This window comes from Armigeres subalbatus, chromosome 2 (assembly GCF_024139115.2).
Source record: "Armigeres subalbatus isolate Guangzhou_Male chromosome 2, GZ_Asu_2, whole genome shotgun sequence".
Taxonomy (NCBI): Eukaryota; Metazoa; Arthropoda; class Insecta; order Diptera; family Culicidae; genus Armigeres; species Armigeres subalbatus.
Window position 1 is genome coordinate 175932938 of NC_085140.1, and position 19821 is coordinate 175952758.

At 40.7% G+C, this 19821-nt stretch overlaps 1 protein-coding gene across 2 annotated transcripts in view; it reads right to left on the bottom strand.

Moving 5' to 3' along the window:
* Positions 1-450: 450 nt before the first annotated feature.
* The window catches only part of LOC134211257 (5-formyltetrahydrofolate cyclo-ligase), a 53325-nt gene continuing 33954 nt past the window's right edge, over positions 451-19821 (bottom strand). For both annotated transcript variants that reach the window (XM_062687971.1, XM_062687970.1), the window contains exons 2-5: positions 11377-11492; positions 11200-11313; positions 10678-10822; positions 451-957 (exon numbers count right to left, since the gene is read on the bottom strand). In XM_062687971.1, coding sequence (XP_062543955.1) covers positions 689-957; positions 10678-10822; positions 11200-11313; positions 11377-11490 — 642 coding nt within the window. In that variant the 5' untranslated portion in view covers positions 11491-11492 and the 3' untranslated portion in view covers positions 451-688. The remainder of the gene's footprint in view (positions 958-10677; positions 10823-11199; positions 11314-11376; positions 11493-19821) is intronic.

Genomic DNA, 19821 nt, shown 5'->3' on the forward strand with positions numbered 1-19821 from the left:
CCTCTACTTTTGACCATCTTTTCTTGTTTCGGGTTTCGTCCGTTTTCCGAAGCTTTCTTAAATTTAATTTGAATTTTGTCGGAATCGAACCGCTGCTGTTTACAGTTGTGCACCTGTGAGCAATCCACCTAAAAAACTACGCGTTAAGGCTCCCCTAGACCTAAGCGATTTCATCACCGCGACGGCGACAACTAGTCGCCGCGATTCTATCGTTGGGGCTGCAGGCAATGTTCTATTTACGCTTCCATACCAACGTCGACAGAATCGCTGTCGCCATGCGATAGAGTCGCGTCGCGTGTGTTTGGGGGAACCTTTAAGTTCAAATTTGGACACACCCCATCAACAAAAATTAACAGTTGGTTGAGATGAAACATTAAGTTTGAAAAATAACTTCCTGCCCCAATTGTAGCAGCCCGTTTGCCCCAAATGTAAGAGATGATCACCACGATGTATTCTTCGGAACCATTCCATGATTGCCGCTAACTTTATTGTGATTTAGTCATTTAGTGATGTAAGTCTAGATAAAAACGAATAAAAGCGGATATTGTACATAGTAGCTTATGTTTAGTAGATTGTAGAAACGAACAAGCGCAATTGTGAGCTCGTATGAAACGAAATAAAACTTAAATTAAATTGCATTATTTTTCTGCGTTGAAAGAAACTATTCCATACGTTGCTCCGTTGGAAGTCACTCGGAGTTTGAATCGTCCGACCAGATAACCATATCCAGAGGGAAGTCATGATCCGCCATTGGTATTTGACCTTCGGGGACGATTTGCTCGCGGAATGCTACACCAACCAGGTAAGTTTTTCGACTGTCCGCTCCCGAGGTAGACGATGCGTTTGGGAACTTTTTGAAGTATTCGACGAGAAAGCGATCGTAATAACCACCACCGTGGCCCAGCCGATGACCACTGCGAGTGAAGCCCACTCCGGGTAAAATAATCAAGTCCAGTCCTGTTGATAAATAAGAAAAATACGATTAGATTATTACATTGAAACCGATAATCTTGATCATTTATTAGAAGCGAAAATTCTACGCTATTAAAAAATATTCAAAACTAAATAACAACCTTTATGGTGCAGCTGAAACAAATCAAGAACCATCTCGGCCATCAAGGCATGTCTAAATTTTAACTCAATTTAATAAATGGTTATGATATTTAAAGCATCGTGTGAAATACTCAGATAATTTGATTAAAATGTATCTTTGACCTATTTAATTCAGTATCAAAATTAATACAACATTAGTTATGTTTATTTTTTTAAATTGGAAACATACATCATCTTCCCTTGCGGCCAGCTAAGGGAATTGGGCTCTGGGGATCACGCCTGCTAAGATACCTTAGTGAACAAAAGGTCGAAGGACAAATGGTCGACAGACAAAAGGTCGAAGAGACAAAAGGTCGAAAGGACGAAAGGTCGAAAGGACAAAAGATCGATGAACCAAAAGGTCAAAGGGACAAAAGGTCGAATGGGCAAAAGGTTGAAATTTAAAAATCTATGATTCTGTACACATGAAAAAGACAAAATATACGACGGTACAGTATAGTACTTGTTAGATCGTGCTCTTGTAACACGCGTCGCTTCGAGTGCATGTTTGAGTGAAACACGCTGATTTTGGTATCTTTGAATCAGTGTCGTATGATAAATTATTTCGCAGCTGACCAACGCGACTTGCTATACATTCCTATACATTACATTCCGATGTCGATCACAGAAGATTGTCAATCTCTTGTAGCAATGTGTGTCAAATTCATTTTCCACTCCTCATCATGTATTAGATGGAGATGATATTGGTTTTAGTTCAACGTGACGTCGTTATTGGTTTTGAATAAGAAATAAACACTGAAGCTTGTACACTAAGTCTGGCTTTAAGCTGTACATAACAGCTTAAATTGTTTATTATCCGGTTATTCAACCGTACGAATCATTTTAATTAACACTCAAACACGCGTGATGTTGTATTTTGTACAACACTAACGAAAAAATCTCTCTTGGTACATGTCATGAACGAGCCTACATGAGTGTTCTAGCACCGCGCGCGTCCCGAACGGTTTATAATCATGATTGTGCATATGCATATTTTATATTGGTGGCAAAGTTTGGTGTAGAAATAAGAGGTTGTGGGTTCAAGTCAAGATTGGGTCATCGTTCTCACAAACAGTCTGTAGGTCGGCTATCTAACTCGCTCAAAAAGATATCTTATATTACAATTTCCTTGTGCCCAGATACATAAATTCCATTATTAAGACATTCTAATTTGTTGAAAACATGGTCCAATCTGACCCCTATTTGGCCAATTGCCACCCCCGATGACGGTACCTACATCATAGTTTTGCTTTGTATTGTTCTCAATACTATGGCTTTTCAATTTTAACCAATTTTGTAATTTCGACCTTTCGTCCCTTCAACCTTTTGTCCTTTCGACATTTTGTCCCTTCGACCTTTTGTCCCTTCGAACTTTTGTTCATTCGATCTTTTGTCCCGTCGTCCTTTTGTCCCTTCGACCTTTTGTCCATTCGACCTTTTGTCCTTCGACCTTTTGTCTTTCGACCTTTTGTCCTTCGATTTTTTGTCATAGGTTCTACGTGGCAAAGTGAGGAAAACTTCAAGAAATAATTACACACAGTCTTCTATGATTTTTCGCTAAGCCTCCACCATTTGGAATAGGTTTTTCAGCATTACCACTACTACCCATGCCTTCGTACCAGACATCATGCACGCGTACAAAAAGGATGAGATTGAGCAATGACTACTACCCGCCTTAAAGTTAAGCGCACGCGAGTCTCACGAAGTTTGTGTACCTCACATTAACATTGGTGAGTCGCATAGGGACATCTCAATGCGATCAGCTCATGCGCTGTTTGCCATGGCAAACCTTTGCAAACAACAGCGAAGGTGCGTAAAACAACTTGGGCGGGAAATTTTCATTCAATAATATCTTCACCTAAGTAAAGCTAGTTATACATTCCTAGCGCATGAGACGTACATTGAGACACGGTCACTCAGCTTCCATCGTCGCGCTGTGTTGAACTTAATCCCAGAATTTAAAAAAAAGCACATAGGGGAACGGTTCGCCACTTCATCTCATAGCTCCTATTTCCATCCCATTAAAAACAAAGCAATGGTAAGGAATTTGGTTTGTTTATTATTTTTGTGATTTTTTTCAGCAGTGAGCACGCATGTTGACAAAAAGAAGCGACGAATTTGGTGCCGCATTTCTTTGTTTAGCGATGAGATGGATATATCTACAGTGAGATGGGGATCGCAACATTTCCCCTAAATAAAGAAAAAAAAACACTCATAGCACTGAATCGATGCTACGTGAGCTTTTGTAGCTAATAGTACACTATCCCATCCATGTATACACTAGAATTAAGAGACTCTGCTTCGTACTGCTGTGTCCCCTCCGCTGCATCAAGCTGCGAGCCATTTTGATCGGGACTCCGCACAAAACGGTACGTTCGGAGAATGACAAATTCTAAGAATCCTATGAAATTTACTCGCAAGATTCTGAATTTGGTTATGAGCTGTTGGTTATCTATATGCGTATTGTTGTGAAGAATAACAACAGAAATTTGACTCAAGACGAAGTTTCTTCATACAACAAAATATTATCCCATTATCTCTTGGCATCTGTCTGTCTGAGCGACGTTCGCTGATGGGTGGTTGCTGTAGATAGTTTCCACTGAGGTGGCGTCTTCATCGATTTTATACAAAAGTCATCATTTTATACAAAAGAAGGTGGATTTGACTATCCGAAATGAACTTTCTTCAAAGTGCAAAACTCAATCGTAACTAGCGAATTTGATAGCGCTTCGGAGGGAGATGATGCAGTAAATTTGAATGGATGCAATCACTAACAGCACCCAAGCTACCACACAAAACCCGATGCCACCGAAACAGTCGATTTTTGCAATCAACTCTTTCTTTCCATTTGGTCCTGAGACGAAACAATTTTCTCTTCCCAATGCGCTTTTCCCTTAACTAACTGCATCCATTCGCTTGTCGGCACCTTGCGTTGAAATTGTCCGACCGGCACTCGATGATTTTTCGCTAAACCTCTACCATTTGGAATAAATTTTCAGCATTTCCACTGCAATCCACGCCTTAGTGCTGCGTGCTGCTGTGTCCGGAGCGCTGCATCAAATTTTGTCGAACCGCTCTTTGCGGAATCCCGATCAAAATGGCTCGCGCGCGCCGGAAAGCAGCTTTCTTGTATTTAATAAATAATTCCCATTAGCCCCGCCACTTTGTGATCTGATATGGGTGTAAATATAATGTGCACTCATAAAGATAAATGAAGAATTTGACAAATTCTGGATTTATATTGACTATCCAGCGACATGTTTTCTTGAGGCGTTGATAGGCGTGTGATGTAATCACGCACCTCCTGATATTGACGTCCACGGTTCGAGTCCGGGTTACATTTTTTTTTACATATATTCCAAATATTTCATAAGATCGTCTTATGAAATTCATTCCATAAGAAAAACTTATGAAAATCATCACATTTTCTTATGTCGCAATTTCAAGAGAGTGTTTTATGATGTTTATACGACCCATTTCCTCAGTGTAGCCCAATATAGAACATACATACGTAGTCCTACGTCAAAGATCCGTTTAAGATGTTGGTTATTAATTTTTTTTTTCTTTCTTTTTTATTTTTTTTTTCTACCCGCCACTCCCCCCCCACACCGAAAAACTCAAAATTGAGCTTCCTGGTAATGGACGCAACTAGCTCAGCTCGACTGGCAACAAAAGACAAAATTAAAAAGAAAGACTTAATTTACTTGAGCTGAGCACAAATAACAATTAAATGTGTAAGAGAGTGAATTCTATGCTAATTAGCTTCCAGAATCCCAGTGGAGTTTTCTCCTTTTAAGGGATTCATTAGATTCTTGCAAAGCACTAAATTAGAATATTAAAAAAAATTTAAGACTAAATTGGAAATATTTTCTCATGGTTCTAAAGAATATTTATTTTGACGGCTTGTAATGTTATAAATGGCTCAGAGTATAAATTCATTAATTTTTCTTTTCAAGTGTATTTTAACTCTAAGTTTAAATTGGCATTTATCGGTTATCATTTTCAGTTCATTAGGTAGACAATTAAATTTGGAGGGTCCAACATATGAAATGCGTCTCTGACCATGATTGGAAGATGCCCTAGTGAAAAACAAAACAACTTATCGCATGCGGCTCAACTAACAACACGAAAATAAGCAACAGGTCAAGTTCTTCGAAAATCTTCACAACTACAAGATGGGAGAGAGAATAAATAAAACACATGCTTACATGAAGAAATTTAGGAAGCGCAGCAACAAAACAAGAAAACCTTATATCCCCATGCAGAACTGGCTGCTAGGGCACTTAGAGCACCTTCAAGAAACTGACTAGAAAACATCGTCATAGGAAACACCGTATACTATGTGAGTTCTGAGCTCACATACCTTGATCTTACTATAACTGTTACTCTCTGTCGTTCGAAAACCACAAAAGCACGTTTCAGGAATCAATCAAAGCATCAAAAGTGGTAATGAATTTAGAAAAAAAACATACAAACCATCCTGTGATGCAACTCAATAATTTTCCCCACCATGTTATACGGGTCGCAGGTGTCCATCCTGACCAAGAGCAAGCAAGTGTCAATGAGAAGATATGAAAGGCAAATAGTGGAGGAATTGGCGTCGTGCTGTGTTGAATCAGGAGAAGGAGTATCAAATCAAATACTGCAAGGAAAACAACAAACGAGTGCAAGCTCTGCAAATGAGATTTTGGAGTCACATCATGTGAGTGGACGATGCCCACATACTTGAATTAGCTCAATCTAAGTTAATTGTCTATTTTCCGGATGGGACATTAGTTTACAGGGGGTGCTTGGTGGCCTTGTGTCACTGCTTCTGCCTCATAAGCAGGAGATTAAGAGTTTGATCCCTGGCCGTTTCTCAACTCAATCTCTTTGCAAATCAAATTCTCATTGCTAGCCAGTATGATTATAAATATAGAATTGTTATGAAAAGCTGCCTGTTACTTAGTAGCAGTAAATAAAATGTAAAAATAGATTGGTATTCATTTGTACCCGCATACGAATGCTATATACGGTCGCTATGCTCGTGCAGGCCTCATACAAGTTAGAATGTGTGAGGTTGATGTGCGGGTAGCGATGGTGTGGTAGACGTGTGCGTGGTATTAGAATCCAATATCATCCAAATTCTAATTGAAAAAAATGAATCCCATTAGAATTCACTTTAATACTTTCTCATTACTCTAGTACTTCTAATTCTCATTCATATATTCCTATCCCATAGATCGCATCACTTTCAAAGTGAATCCAGATAATATATCCCTTCATACTAACACAATATCCTATCCTAAGACTATCGTGGAGATGCAGAGGTATACTCGGTCTCTAGTAGCAATGAGAGATGAACTAATAATCCTTCCTTCCCTTGATGACCGTAAGGACGTGGTCGGCGCCGTAATTGACTTAGTAAAATGCATTGAATTTCCGAAATTTGCACATTGAGAATGATAGCTAAACCCAAGCTTCATTCAATTGGTTCCCTGTGCAATTTCGCAAGTTCTAATCAATCACGGAGTAGCAACTACGAATTGTACGGTTATCCTGCTCATGCTCATGCTCATGCTCATTTTCCGGATGGGACATTAGTTTACAATGTTATGAAAACTCAGATGTGAATATGGTCGGGATTCAGCCAAAACACACCAAGCGCCAACAAAAAAAATACTAATTTTTCTGCCCAAGTTTTCGTTTAACAGATTTAATTGATCACAAATCGTATCGGATATCCCTCAACCCCATAACTGAGGATATCCTACAACAAATGTACGCATGAATTGGTATGAAACAATTTCCGTTGTGCTTGTACGAACAAAATATCCCAAGTCAATCAAAAAGCCGCTTGGTGCGGTTTGGCTGAACCCCGACCATATGTATATTATGTGGAAGATTATGATTTGAAAAATGTATTGGAGGCAACTACTTTCCTTCGATGGGACTCGTACCCATGAATTAGCTGCTAAATATAAAAGACCCTACAAGAAAAGAGGTAGACCGGCATATACATGGCTAGATCAAAAAATGGCTAGATGTGCTGAGCTGCGTCGCGAAGAATGGGAGCATTAAGCTTTAGATTAAGGGAAGGTAGCAAAGGAAATTGAAGAAAATGTATAATGTTAGGGAATCAGCTGATCACATAGGGACACGGCAGGTATTTTCGTCTGTTCGTCATAGTCTCGAAAACCAATAAAAGAGACGCTTTTCTGTAAAACTCATACGTACCAAATCGTAAGCTCAGGAGAAACGTTCAGCTATAGTGGAGTTCTAGCAAATGCACGTTGCTTTCGTTGGTTTTAGCCCCTACGACGATGGACGGAAATACCTGCCGTGTCCCTAATTACAAACTTGCTTGCACTCCTAGTCGCAACACAATGCAATGTACGAGGGATAACTTGACACACACTGAAAGAACAGTGGCTTTGATGTCGGTCAGCTCATAAACCTATGTGTTGCACTATGAAAGCTCTCTTCTTGTTTTGATAATACATGGCTCCAATAGTCCGAAATAATCCCGATGCATCTGTTTTGCAGAATGTTAATAGCACTTTTACTTACAAGAACAATCCAGTGTAATTGGCGAATAAAGGTTGCATGAAGAAGAAGAAGTCGAAGGGTGATATTCGAAAAAAAATAGCACGGGGAAGTATACGATAAGTTTCTTAAAACTCTTCTCAAAAATCCTAGGAGCAATTTAATTAAAAACGGTTAGCAATACGGTGACGTCATGCAGCAGAATTTAATACGATCCCACTATTAGTACCGTAGCCTCTTATCAGCTCTATTTTGACGATTTTGGAACACCTCATGAAAAAGTTATATCCGTCTGGATCAGGATTCTACTCTTTATTGTGACTAACTTCAAATACATACAAATAAACCAATACAAACTGACAGCATTTTTCTTTTCTCTCTTATTGGCACTACATCCCCACATTGGACAAAGCCGCCTCGCAGCTTAGTGTTCATTAAGCACTTCCACAGTTATTAACTGCAAGGTTTCTAAGCCAAGTTACAATTTTTTGCATTCGTATATCATGAGGCTAACACGATGATACTTTTATGCCCAGGCAGTGTTGTCCTACACTCAGTGCGAAAAATTCTGCTCTTTGATTTTACTCCATCTAAACGATTTTACAGTCCTAACTAAGTAAGTGCAACTAATAGAGGGATATTTGAATTTTTTAAATGTCATGTCAAACTATTGAAAAAATGCACGCCAGAGCCACAGGAGCGCGCGCGCTGAAAATACACTCCAGTGAAAACACTCCAGTGTATTTTCAGCGTGCGCGCTCCTGTGGCTCTGGTGTGCATTTTTTCAATAGTTTGATATGACATTTAGAAAATTCAAATATCCCTCTATTAGTCGCACTTATTTAGTTAAGACTATGAAATCGTTTAGATAGAGTAAAATCAAAGAGCAGAATTTTTTGCACTGAGTGTGGGACAACACTGTGCCCAGGGAAGTCGAGACAATTTCCAATCCGCCCTGAGGGCCCTGATAACTGACAGCATATCGTTGCACAAATTTCCGAAACTGACAATAAAATGTATTCAAATGCGTGTTTATACTTTTTAATCCGAAAAGCTCTAAATCAAGGAGATCACGAAAATGAAAGCCGTATGATCGGCGACATACAATACCCGGGTAGAAGCCGTGATATTGATAACAAAACATGATGGTAACTTGTTTGAAATAAGAGTAAAAATAACAAGCGAAAATAACAAAAACATGCACCGGAATATCATACAAATATAAGGTTTTGCTATTAACAAGTTCTTGTTAATGGTACAACCTGTTATTTTTATGATATTTCGGTGCAATTTTTGGTTATTTTCGCTTGTTATTTTTACTTTTATTTCAAACAAAATCATATCATGTTTTGTTATCAATATCACGTTTTACTGTTAATGAGCTATTATCGTCTACCCGAGTAGACATGTAACATGTTGGTCATAAAACGTGTCCTTTCCTTCTACATAACATTATACTTCTTTCTTCCACTTCCATCATTTCCAGCAATCAGCATACCTCACCAGGAGATCGACTTGAAATATGTTCGCAAACACATTAAAACTGCTCGAAAGCAGTAATGCTGCACAATGAAAAATACTCGATCAATTCTTTAATCGAAAATAACTGACAGCATGAAGTGATGAAAAGTAAGCATTTGCCTATGCGTAAGGCGCATGAACGGAACTCAAGAGAGCTTTTGGCTGTATGTATGTTGAAACGATCAAGTGTCTGATCGGTACACGGAAATCTGGTGCTGCTCAGTGAGTAGTTGTGCCTTCCCTTTTCTCTGCATCCACAGAAATTTTAAACATTGCCAGAGAAAAGGATGTTTTACTCATTGCTAGGCTAGGTGCATGAAATATCAAATCATTTCATTATTTTTTTTTTACCAAATTCATTCACTTGGGGTATTGCAGGGTTTTACGATTGTCTTTATGAGGCTCACTAAGGCAAGTGTATGAATGGGCTGGGCATGGCAGATCGAGAGGTAGAAAGACAGAAAGGGAAAGTGTAATAGCGAGCGCGAGGCACCTATAAACAGGAGAATAGTCCGGATTCTTGCTGCTCGTTGAGTTGTGGGCCGGACTGTATGGCAGCGAGTGTCCAGGATACAAGTAGGGTAAGACGGTATAATATGCCCCCCCTAAGGCAACTCCTTGATAACTTTTTACTTTTCAACGCAATTTATGCAAACTTTGTGTTATTTGGTAGTCCAGGAAGTCGCAAATGCATTGCCCGCGAGTAGTCATATAAAAATATTTCAGTTAACACGTAATAAAGCTTTTTTAAAAAGTCGTGAAAAAATGAATTTTAAAAAATGCCTGGGCAATACGCCCTACCTCAACCAAAGACGTTTAATTGCCCTTCATTAGTATTTTATCAATCCCATAATAAAAAGGCTACAAATCCTTATGCGCTTGACATTAAAAAACCAATATAGGTCCATTCAAGCAGGTGTGAATTACATTTCAATATTTTACATACAATTTGGAAGCAACTGCTGCAGGCTCGCTGCGCTTGTTTCCAGTTTCCAGCCTATACTGGGGCGCTTTGGCCAGTGAAACATGTTTTCGAAAATCGTTACATTTTTGAAGATGGAAGCAATTTTATATCATATTAACCACTGAGAAAAGTAATTTTGTTGCCCATCTGAGTGTTCCAGCGCAAGTTTTGCGGACAGTATGCCAGAGTCGCATACTGTTACATCAAAACTGTAACTTTTTGTATTTTGCTATTATTTTCATTGTGTAATACAAAAAAACTTCCACATTCACATAGTATGATGGGTTTACAAATACTTATAGGTACCAACTGTTTTTGACCCTTAATTAGTTATAGTTTTCTAGAAATCAAAGGGGGGCGTTTTGGCCAGGTGGGGCGCATTATACCGTCTTACCCTATACCAAATTGTTTTGCCGTCTGCCGCCTTTGGGTTTGGATTAAAATTGGTTTGAGGAAAATCATTCCACGTGACCAATACTGGCGTAAGATATTCGTCATCTCCCCCAGAGAAAATCAATTCTATGTCTGACTTAGGCTGGAAGTAAACTAATCTTATTGAATATGAAACCACGCACCTGTTGCCAAGCAGTCTTCCCGGTTGCTGTCGTCAAAGTTTGGCTGTTTAATATTCCAGCTGGTCGTCGGAAGCCCATCATAATCGGCCATATCGTTGATTCTCACCATCTTCATTGCGGTGCGGTTATACGTTGGAACAAAAACCTGCGACGAGGAAATACAAGGATGCGGCAATTGAAGTAGATGCTATTTTGAGAAGTGCCATCGGAAATACACTCCAAGCAGAGGAGAAATGATGTTAATAATGACGAAAACTGTGCGAAAATAGACTCTGCTTGTGAAGTGTTTCGTATAGATTGTTCATGCCAGGCACGTAAAGAGTGGGGAATGTCTTAATCGAAGCGATGGTTTATTCAAGTGAAAGGATAATGGCCGTTGATGAATGGTTTACCACACCAACAGGATGCCGTCAGTTTGCTGCGTTTGTTATGATGAATGTCGTGGGAATTCATCTGAGGGTAGCTTTAATAATGATAGATTTCATAAACCAGCAAAGCACATGGGAATGTTGACATACTCACCTCTTTCCTCTGAAGGAACATTTCTTGAATCAATGGAACGGTGTTGACTTCTCCTTCTGTGCTCAAGTAAATGCTTATTCTTTGGCTGTTGGAGTAGAATGGTAGCTGCTGGATCTGAAACATGTACATGATTTCTATAAATTACCAACTTTAAATTTCTTACTTCAAAAAAAAAACCTTATTTGCAATGTGCTTCGATTGATTAACTCGGGATGAGCTACTCATGTTGTCCAACACTATTTTCAATTTTTGTCGCAAAGCAACTTTTGCGGGGTTCTGCAAATTACTCATTTCTGGAAAGATATAATTTAAACCTGATTTAATCTGCCAACAGCTTTACTATTTTAAACAGCAGCCCTTACATTGTTCCAGTAAATGTACATTATAATTACAAAATGAAAACCGATACGGAAATAACACCTGGTTATTGGTAAAACCCTACCATAAATCCATAAAATAGTTCAGGAGCATCAATATAGAATAACTTGAATATCCATAACTACGCTAAAATTTGGCAATCAATAAGACAATATGTTCCGTTAGACATGACCAAAAAACTACACTGATGGACATAAGTATTCGTCATGATTTCAATGAAAGTGTGTGAATTACTTTACGTAAATTAGATATGCTATCCCTCGAATTATTCATAGATGATAGATTCGGCGCACTTGTCTCGATGTTTCGGGCAAATGTTTTAGCAAAAATATCTTTGTTTGCATTAGCTATTGTAAACAAAAAGCTGAGCTTCACATTTGGGGGTGGACAGAAGTATTCGTCACTTCAATGATTTTTGTCCTTTTACGCATTTTTAACAATCTGGAAACACTGCAACTAGATGAAACTGTCATTTGCTATTCACTAGTATTCACTTGACGTTGAAGTCGGTTTTTTTTATATCATATTCGTCGATATCCGAAGAAAATGGGTAGAAAAGGTAAAGAAACTACAGTGGAAGAAAGGAAAATCATTTTAAATTTATTCAAGTTGAATAAAACTGTTTCCGAGATACCTAAAAGTGTTGGTAGGCCCAGAACAACAGTGCAGGATATTATCAAACGGTACAAACATAACGAAAATTTCGACAACAAAACCAGGAAAGGTCGTCCGTGCTGGTTATCAGGCCGGGAAAAGCGGAAAATCATACAAATTGTTGAGAAAGAACCAAAAGCTTCATTCTCGAAAGTACGTGCAGAGATACTAGATTTCAGTTGAAAGGAAATTCATACCAGAAGGTACGCAGAATTTTGAAGAAGACATTAATAAGCAAAGTCAATCAGATTAAACGACTGAACTTTGCTAAAGAGTACCAAAACCACTCAAGTAGTTTCTGGGACAAAGTGTTATTCTCTGATGAGAGTAAATTCAACCCTTATAGGTCCGACGGGCGTATTAAAGTGTGGCGAAAACCGGGAACTGAGCTGCAGAAGAAAAACATTCAAGCTACTGTAAAACATGGAGGATCTTCAGTAATGGTCTGGGGTTGTATGGCTGCATCTGTAGGCTGACCAGATCATTCCGGTGAAAAAACGGGACAAACGCACTCGCTAAACGGGACATGTCAAAAAACTTTGTGACGAAAATTAAAAGCTGAGAAACTTAAAATTTTATGAGCGCCATTTTCATTTTCCGTGTAAAAATTTAGAGAATTTTCCTAGAATGAATCATTCACCTCCATAATCATCTATTGTATTAAGTTAATTGTGGAAAAATACTAAACTAATAATATTTCACTCTTCAAAGTGGCGCGGACAAAACCATAAAGAACTAAAAAAATAAGTATTTTTCAAAATATTTTAAAAAATTGTGGAATTTTGAAATTTTATTTTAATCCACTTTAAAGCAAGCATTAAGGATTTTATTACTGACGAATATCAAAAGCTTTTCCAAGCCTAAGCAATTGAAAATAACAATAAATAGTCAAAGTACCCTGCCTAAAGGCGGTCCGGGAATTAAAGAGATAAGGAAAAAAAAATCAAAAAATAAAAAGAAGCAAAAGAGCAATAAGGTAGGATTATTGATCTCCCGTGCTGAAACTTTTTTTCATGAATATAATTGAGGGAAAATCTGCGGACTAGAATATTAAGAATCTCAACAAGGGAAGAACATTAATACAATGTCATTTTAATTATTTCCATGAATATGGTTGGCGCATGTGAATAAATGTCAAATCTAATCAATTCATAGTCCTTTTTAATCGAAATTGATTTTAATGACGCTAAAAGTACCCTTACACCTCGAAAATATTTTTCATTATTTTTTCCTTTGTGCTTACAAAAAGGCGGGAGTTATGCAATTTCGTCGCGAAAAGTAAAACAAATCGTGGCTAATTTATAGGCTGGTTTATAGCTCGGAGTCTCGGAGATTTTCGCCGGATTGTATTTTAATTATATTGCCCACACATATGGAAGCAAAATTTGCAGACAAGCTCCGGATCTGTGAACTTAAAGTACGTAAGGACCGAAACCTGAACAAATTTTCCTTAAACTTGATTTCGTTCAGCTCATTTATACATTTAAATGTCGTCGTTCCTTTTCCAGTGGATGATTTCGGAATATTCAGAATTATTCAGAAAAACTTAATGTTTCGAAAAGAATTAAACGATTGAAAAATATGTTGTAAAGCAGATTAAAAAAAAAAGAATAACCTATTTTATTATAACCTATAAAAAAATAAAAAAAAAAGCCTTAATCTGAAAATTAGAATGTCTGTTCTTGTGCTTCATTTTGTTGAGGCGTGACCTGATTTTCATATATTTGCCTATGCACTTGGATATACTTTCCTACCAAGTTACTGTTTCCGTTCAATCCACTGATGAAATTGGGCAAATTTGTTTGCCTTCGAAATAAGCAGAGACCAATCATTGAAATTAAAGTGTATGAAAAAATCTCCCGTTGTCACCTGTTGTCATTAACTGTTAGAAACCTTTAAAAAAAAGTTGATCTATGCATAATACATGACGACATAGATAGCATAAAAAGCAACACTAATATCACAGACAAACAGACATAACACATTGAATATTTACTCATCAAATACATCGTCGTTGAAACACTAACGACATCTGTTGATTTTAGTTAGTTGGGCAAATCACGAACCAGATGGTGGTAGTGAGCACACGTCAAACTCGAGCAAATTCGATGCGCGCGCCACTAGTGATCGATTTGAATTGATCAGTAAATCAGTGAACGATGGAAATATGACGAGTGTTATGTCTGTTTGCCTGTTCTAATATCATAACATCTCACCCATTTTTGATGGGTTTCGTCCACTTTCATTGATTTTGGTTTTAGATTCCTGACTAAAATATTGAATTTGTTTGAATAATATTTTGGAACTTAATCAATGAAAAAATGGGACAAATTGTGGATTTTTTAGAATACGACGGGACAGCACAATAAGGTCTAAAAAACGGGACTGTCCCGTTAAATACGGTACGTATGGGCAGCCTATGCATCTGGCGTTGGGGAACTGTTGTTTATTGATGGTATAATGAAAAAGGAGCAATATTTGAATATTTTGAAACAAAATATGAAGCAAAGTGCTGCAAAGTTGGGAATAGGGGACGATTTATATTTCCAACAAGACAACGACCCGAAGCACACAGCCGAAGTAGTTCGTTTTTGGCTGCTTTATAATACACCTCACCAGCTCAAAACACCACCCCAATCTCCGGATATGAATCCTATTGAACATTTGTGGGATGTGCTTGATCGACGTATTCGGGAACATCACATAACATCACAGAAACAGCAAAATTCTATTTTAAGAATGGAATAATTTTTTTTTTATTCTTTATTTGAGTGATTTTTAAGATTTTACAAAGTTCATCACTTAAAGAATGGAATAAGATCGAGCCCTCTGTATGCGAAAAACTGGTCCACTCAATGTCGAACCACTTGAAAGCAGTAATTGACCAGAAGGGATTGAATACAAACTATTGAAGATTCCAAAAATTAACTCGGCGCTAGCTTTTATGTGTAATTATGTATAAGACGAATACTTTTGAACAGTTGAATTTGAAGTTTCTTTAAATGTATTCGTGGAATCACCTAAATACTTCCATGATCTTAAATTTTGAATAAAGAATAATGAAAATTACTCTTGATTTGTTTTATTAGAATATTCATTTGAATTCCATTGAAATCGATCTTTTAGTAAATCATCATTAATTTATACATCATATGTATGACGAATACTTATGTCCATCAGTGTATAATATTCCAGAATAAATTATTTATAAAAAAAAACCCAGATTAATCCACCTAGCGGTGATAGTGCCTTTCTCGTTTTTTTTCGAGTGAGTAATTTCTACGCACTTTTGGTATGAAATAAAAAAATTTGGGCATATCTACCGAGCCCATAGTCCGATCTGGCCGATTTTTAATGGGAAACAATGGGACATGTTTTTGCGTCGAATGCAACCTGTTTTGAGGAAATTGGTTGAGGGTAAGTGCTAAAAAAGTGAGCTATAATTTTTTACGCGCTTTTTTATGAGAAATAGTCCGATCCGGCCAATTGTCAATAGGAAACAATGGGACAGGACTCTGCGTCGAATGCAATCTGTTGCGAGCAAATCGGTTAAGGCTAAGTGCCTGAAAAGTTGGCTAGACTTTTTGCGCACATACACACACATACACACATACATACACACACACACACACACAGACATCACCTCGGTTCGTCTCACTGTTACAAAGGCACCCATGGGATCACAAGAGGCGACTATCTACAACAGGAAGAGATAACGGCCCGGAGGGGGGACCCTTTTTACATGGAAACAAATTCTACAATCAACGAAGGAGCAGGCGGTGCGAATGTTTTCGCAAAGAGTGGGAGGCTGCAGCGATCTCCAGTGATGGCGCAGGCAGCAGTAGCAAGTACCAGCAGTATGGCCAAGGCTGCTGAGAACCAGGCAGGCCAACAGGAGCTAGGATCCGGAAATAGGGTGTCCACCCCAAAATCGGAAAGTAGTGCTATTCAGGAGGATCTACAATTTGGGAGGTCCAACCTGATGGAGGTGCGGAAGCGAGTCAACGAGCTCTATGACTTCGTGAAGGACAAGCACAATGTTCACACGAAGATCAAGCTTCTAGTGACGAGCATCAAGTCCGCCGTTAAATCTGCTGAGCACGAACAGAACGCGCTCAAAAGAAGAGCGGAAGCAGCTGAAAAAGCACTGAAAGATGCAGCGGAGCATACAACAGTCGAGACACTGCAAACACCAATGAGCTCCCGAAATACTCGCACGGAGAAGCGAAGCAGGGACTCTCCAGGAGAGCAGGAAATCCCGAAGAAGCAGCGGAACGTGCAAGATAGTGCTAGCGTACTGAAGGAAGGCGTCAAGAACGGTGATTGGCAAACCGTGGAAAGTCAGCGAGAGAAGAGAAAGAAGCAGAAGGAGTACGTGGAAAAGAAGAAGGAGCAGAAGAAGGAGCAGAAGAAGAAAGAAAAACATCGCTCTTCTCGTGAGCGGGTCAAGGGGGACGCCTTGATAGTGGAAGTGAGCGACAAGACGACATACGCAGCGATATTACGGAAGGTGAGAGAAGACCCGGTGCTCAAGGACTTGGGTGAAAAAGTGGTGAGGACTAGGCGTACTCAGAAGGGGGAATTGCTGTTCGAGCTGAAGAAGGATCCCACGGTCAAGAGCTCGGCCTTCCGGGAGCTCATTGCCAATTCCTTAGGTAGTGAAGGAAACGTAAGGGCTTTAACGCAGGAGGCCGTGGTCGAATGCAGAGACCTGGACGAGATCACCACGATAGACGAACTGAGGGATGCACTGATCTCACAATGCATGCTGGGCGAAGTTCAGATGACCATTCGGTTGAGGAAAGCGTACGGTGGTACACAAATAGCAGTGATACGACTACCGGTAGATGCCGCCAACAAAATGGTGGAGGTGGCCAAGGTGAAGGTCGGATGGTCTATGTGTCCGTTGAGACTCACCCTCGAATCACCAAACAGATGGAGCGATGCTTCAAATGTATGGCATTTGGACACCAGGCGCGAAACTGCAGTGGCCCAGACAGATCCGGTCTTTGTAGGAAATGTGGTGGAGAAGGACACGTTGCTAGGGACTGCACGAAGCAACCAAGATGCCTGCTCTGCAAACCGGAGGATGGAAACGACCACATGACGGGTGGCTTTCAATGCCCTGCCTACAAGAAGGCGATGGCGGGCCGAGATTAATGGAGATCATCCAGTTGAATCTCAACCATTGCGACACCGCACAGCAGCTGTTGTGGCAGTCGACAACAGAAGCAATGTGCGACGTGGCAATTATTGCTGAGCCGTACCGGATTCCTTCTGACAACGGCAACTGGGTGGCGGATGCTACGGGGATTGCGGCTATCCAAGTGATGGGCAGATTTCCTATCCAAGAGGTGATAGACAGTTCAAGCGAGGGTTTCGTAATCGCCAAAATTAACGGGATCTTTGTCTGTAGCTGTTACGCACCCCCAAGGTGGACTTTGGAGCAGTATAACCGGATGCTGGACTCACTCACGGAGAAGCTGATCGGCTGAAATCCAGTGATCATCGGAGGCGATTTCAATGCTTGGGCAGTGGATTGGGGAAGCAGACTGACTAACGCCAGAGGTTACAGTTTGCTGGAGGCGCTGGCTAAGCTGGAAGTAAGATTGTGCAACGAAGGTACCGTTAGTACATTCCGCAGAGATGGCAGGGAGTCCATCATCGATGTCACGTTCTGCAGTCCGTCGATGGCGAGGAACATGAACTGGAGAGTTTGTGAAGAATATACCCATAGCGACCACCAGGCGATCCGATATAGTGTTGGAACGCGAACGCCGACGGTACGACAGGAGACAAGGTCTAGTTGGCGAAGATGGAAGACGAAGGACTTCGATAAGGATCTATTTATCGAAGCACTTCGAGTGAACAGCGACGCTACAAACCTTGACGCAGACCAACTGACGGAAACGCTAGCGAGGGCTTGCGATGCGACGATGCCGAGGAAATTGGAGCCAACGAATAGCCGACGGCCAAGTTACTGGTGGAACGAAAATCTTGCTAACCTTCGCGCTGCCTGTCTCAGAGCTAGGAGACACGTTCAGAGGGCACGGTCTGAAATGGTCAGAGAGGAGCGAAAGATAGTTTTCCGTGAAGCTAGAGCGGCATTCAAACGGGCGATCCAAATCAGCAAGTCTAACTGCTTCAAGGAGTTGTGCCAGGAAGCTGACGCTGATCCTTGGGGTAACGCTTATCGAGTTGTGACAAAGAAGATCAGGGGTCCAGCGACGCCAGCCGAAATGTGTCCAGACAAGCTGAAGATCATCGTGGACGGTCTTTTCCCGCAGCATGGTTCTACGACGTGGCCGCGTACGCCGTACGAAGATGAAGACCGAGTAACCGCTGCAGGTATGCAAGTCACCAATGACGAGCTATTATCAGTGGCGAAAGGTTTGAAGTTGAAAAAGCTCCGGGTCCGGATGGAATTCCAAATGTGGCTCTAAAATCCGCGATTTTGGCGTTCCCGGATCTGTTCAGGATGGTGCTGCAGAAGTGTTTAGTAGACGGTAATTTTCCGGACACGTGGAAGATCCAGAAACTGGTGCTGCTGCCGAAACCAGGAAAACCGCCGGGGAATCCAGCATCGTATAGGCCCATATGTCTGCTGGATACACTGGGGAAGCTTCTGGAAAGGGTTATCCTTAATAGGCTTACACAGTTCACGGAGGGTGAGACTGGCTTATCGGAAAAACAGTTCGGATTCCGCAAAGGGAGATCGACTGTGGATGCAATCAGGACAGTCATTGAAGATGCAGAGAGGGCGTCCAAGAAGAAGAGGAGCGGCAATCGGTTCTGCGCGGTAGTGACGATTGACGTCAAAAACGCGTTCAATAGTGCCAGCTGGGAGGCCATCGCCGCAGCGCTGCATGGAATGCGAATCCCCGACTTCCTGTGTAAGATCCTTAGGAGCTACTTCCTGAACCGGATTCTGGTTTACGACACGAACTCGGGGCAGAAGTCGGTCAGGGTTACGGCGGGCGTTCCACAAGGGTCCATACTAGGCCCGACGTTATGGAATGTGATGTACAACGGGGTGCTGATGCTGAAGTTGCCCAAAGGTGTAAAGATTTATGGATTCGCGGATGATGTCGTCCTAACGATAATCGGTGAGTCACTGGAGGAGGTGGAAATGCTGGTGGCGGAAGCGACTGACGCAGTAGAAACCTGGATGAATGGAGTCAAGCTGCGGCTGGCTCATCACAAAACGGAAGTGATGCTGGTCAGAACCGCAAAGTAATCCAGCGGATACAGATTACCATCGGAGGGCACGACATCCCGTCGGTGCAGACTCTGAGACATCTAGGTGTGATGATTGATGACCGGTTGAACTTCAACTCCCACGTGGACTATTCTTCTGAAAAGGCGGCTAAAATGATCAGTGCGTTAGCAAGGATCATGCCGAACGTCGGCGGTTCGAAAAGCAGCAGTAGGCTTCTTCTTGCGTCAGTATCATCCTCGATACTAAGGTACGGAGTTCCAGCCTGGGAGCTGCGCTCAAGACGAAACGTAACCGGAGGAAGCTGAATAGCGTGTTTCGTCTAATGGCCATTCGAGTCGCGAGTGCGTACCGAACTATTTCGTCGGAGGCAG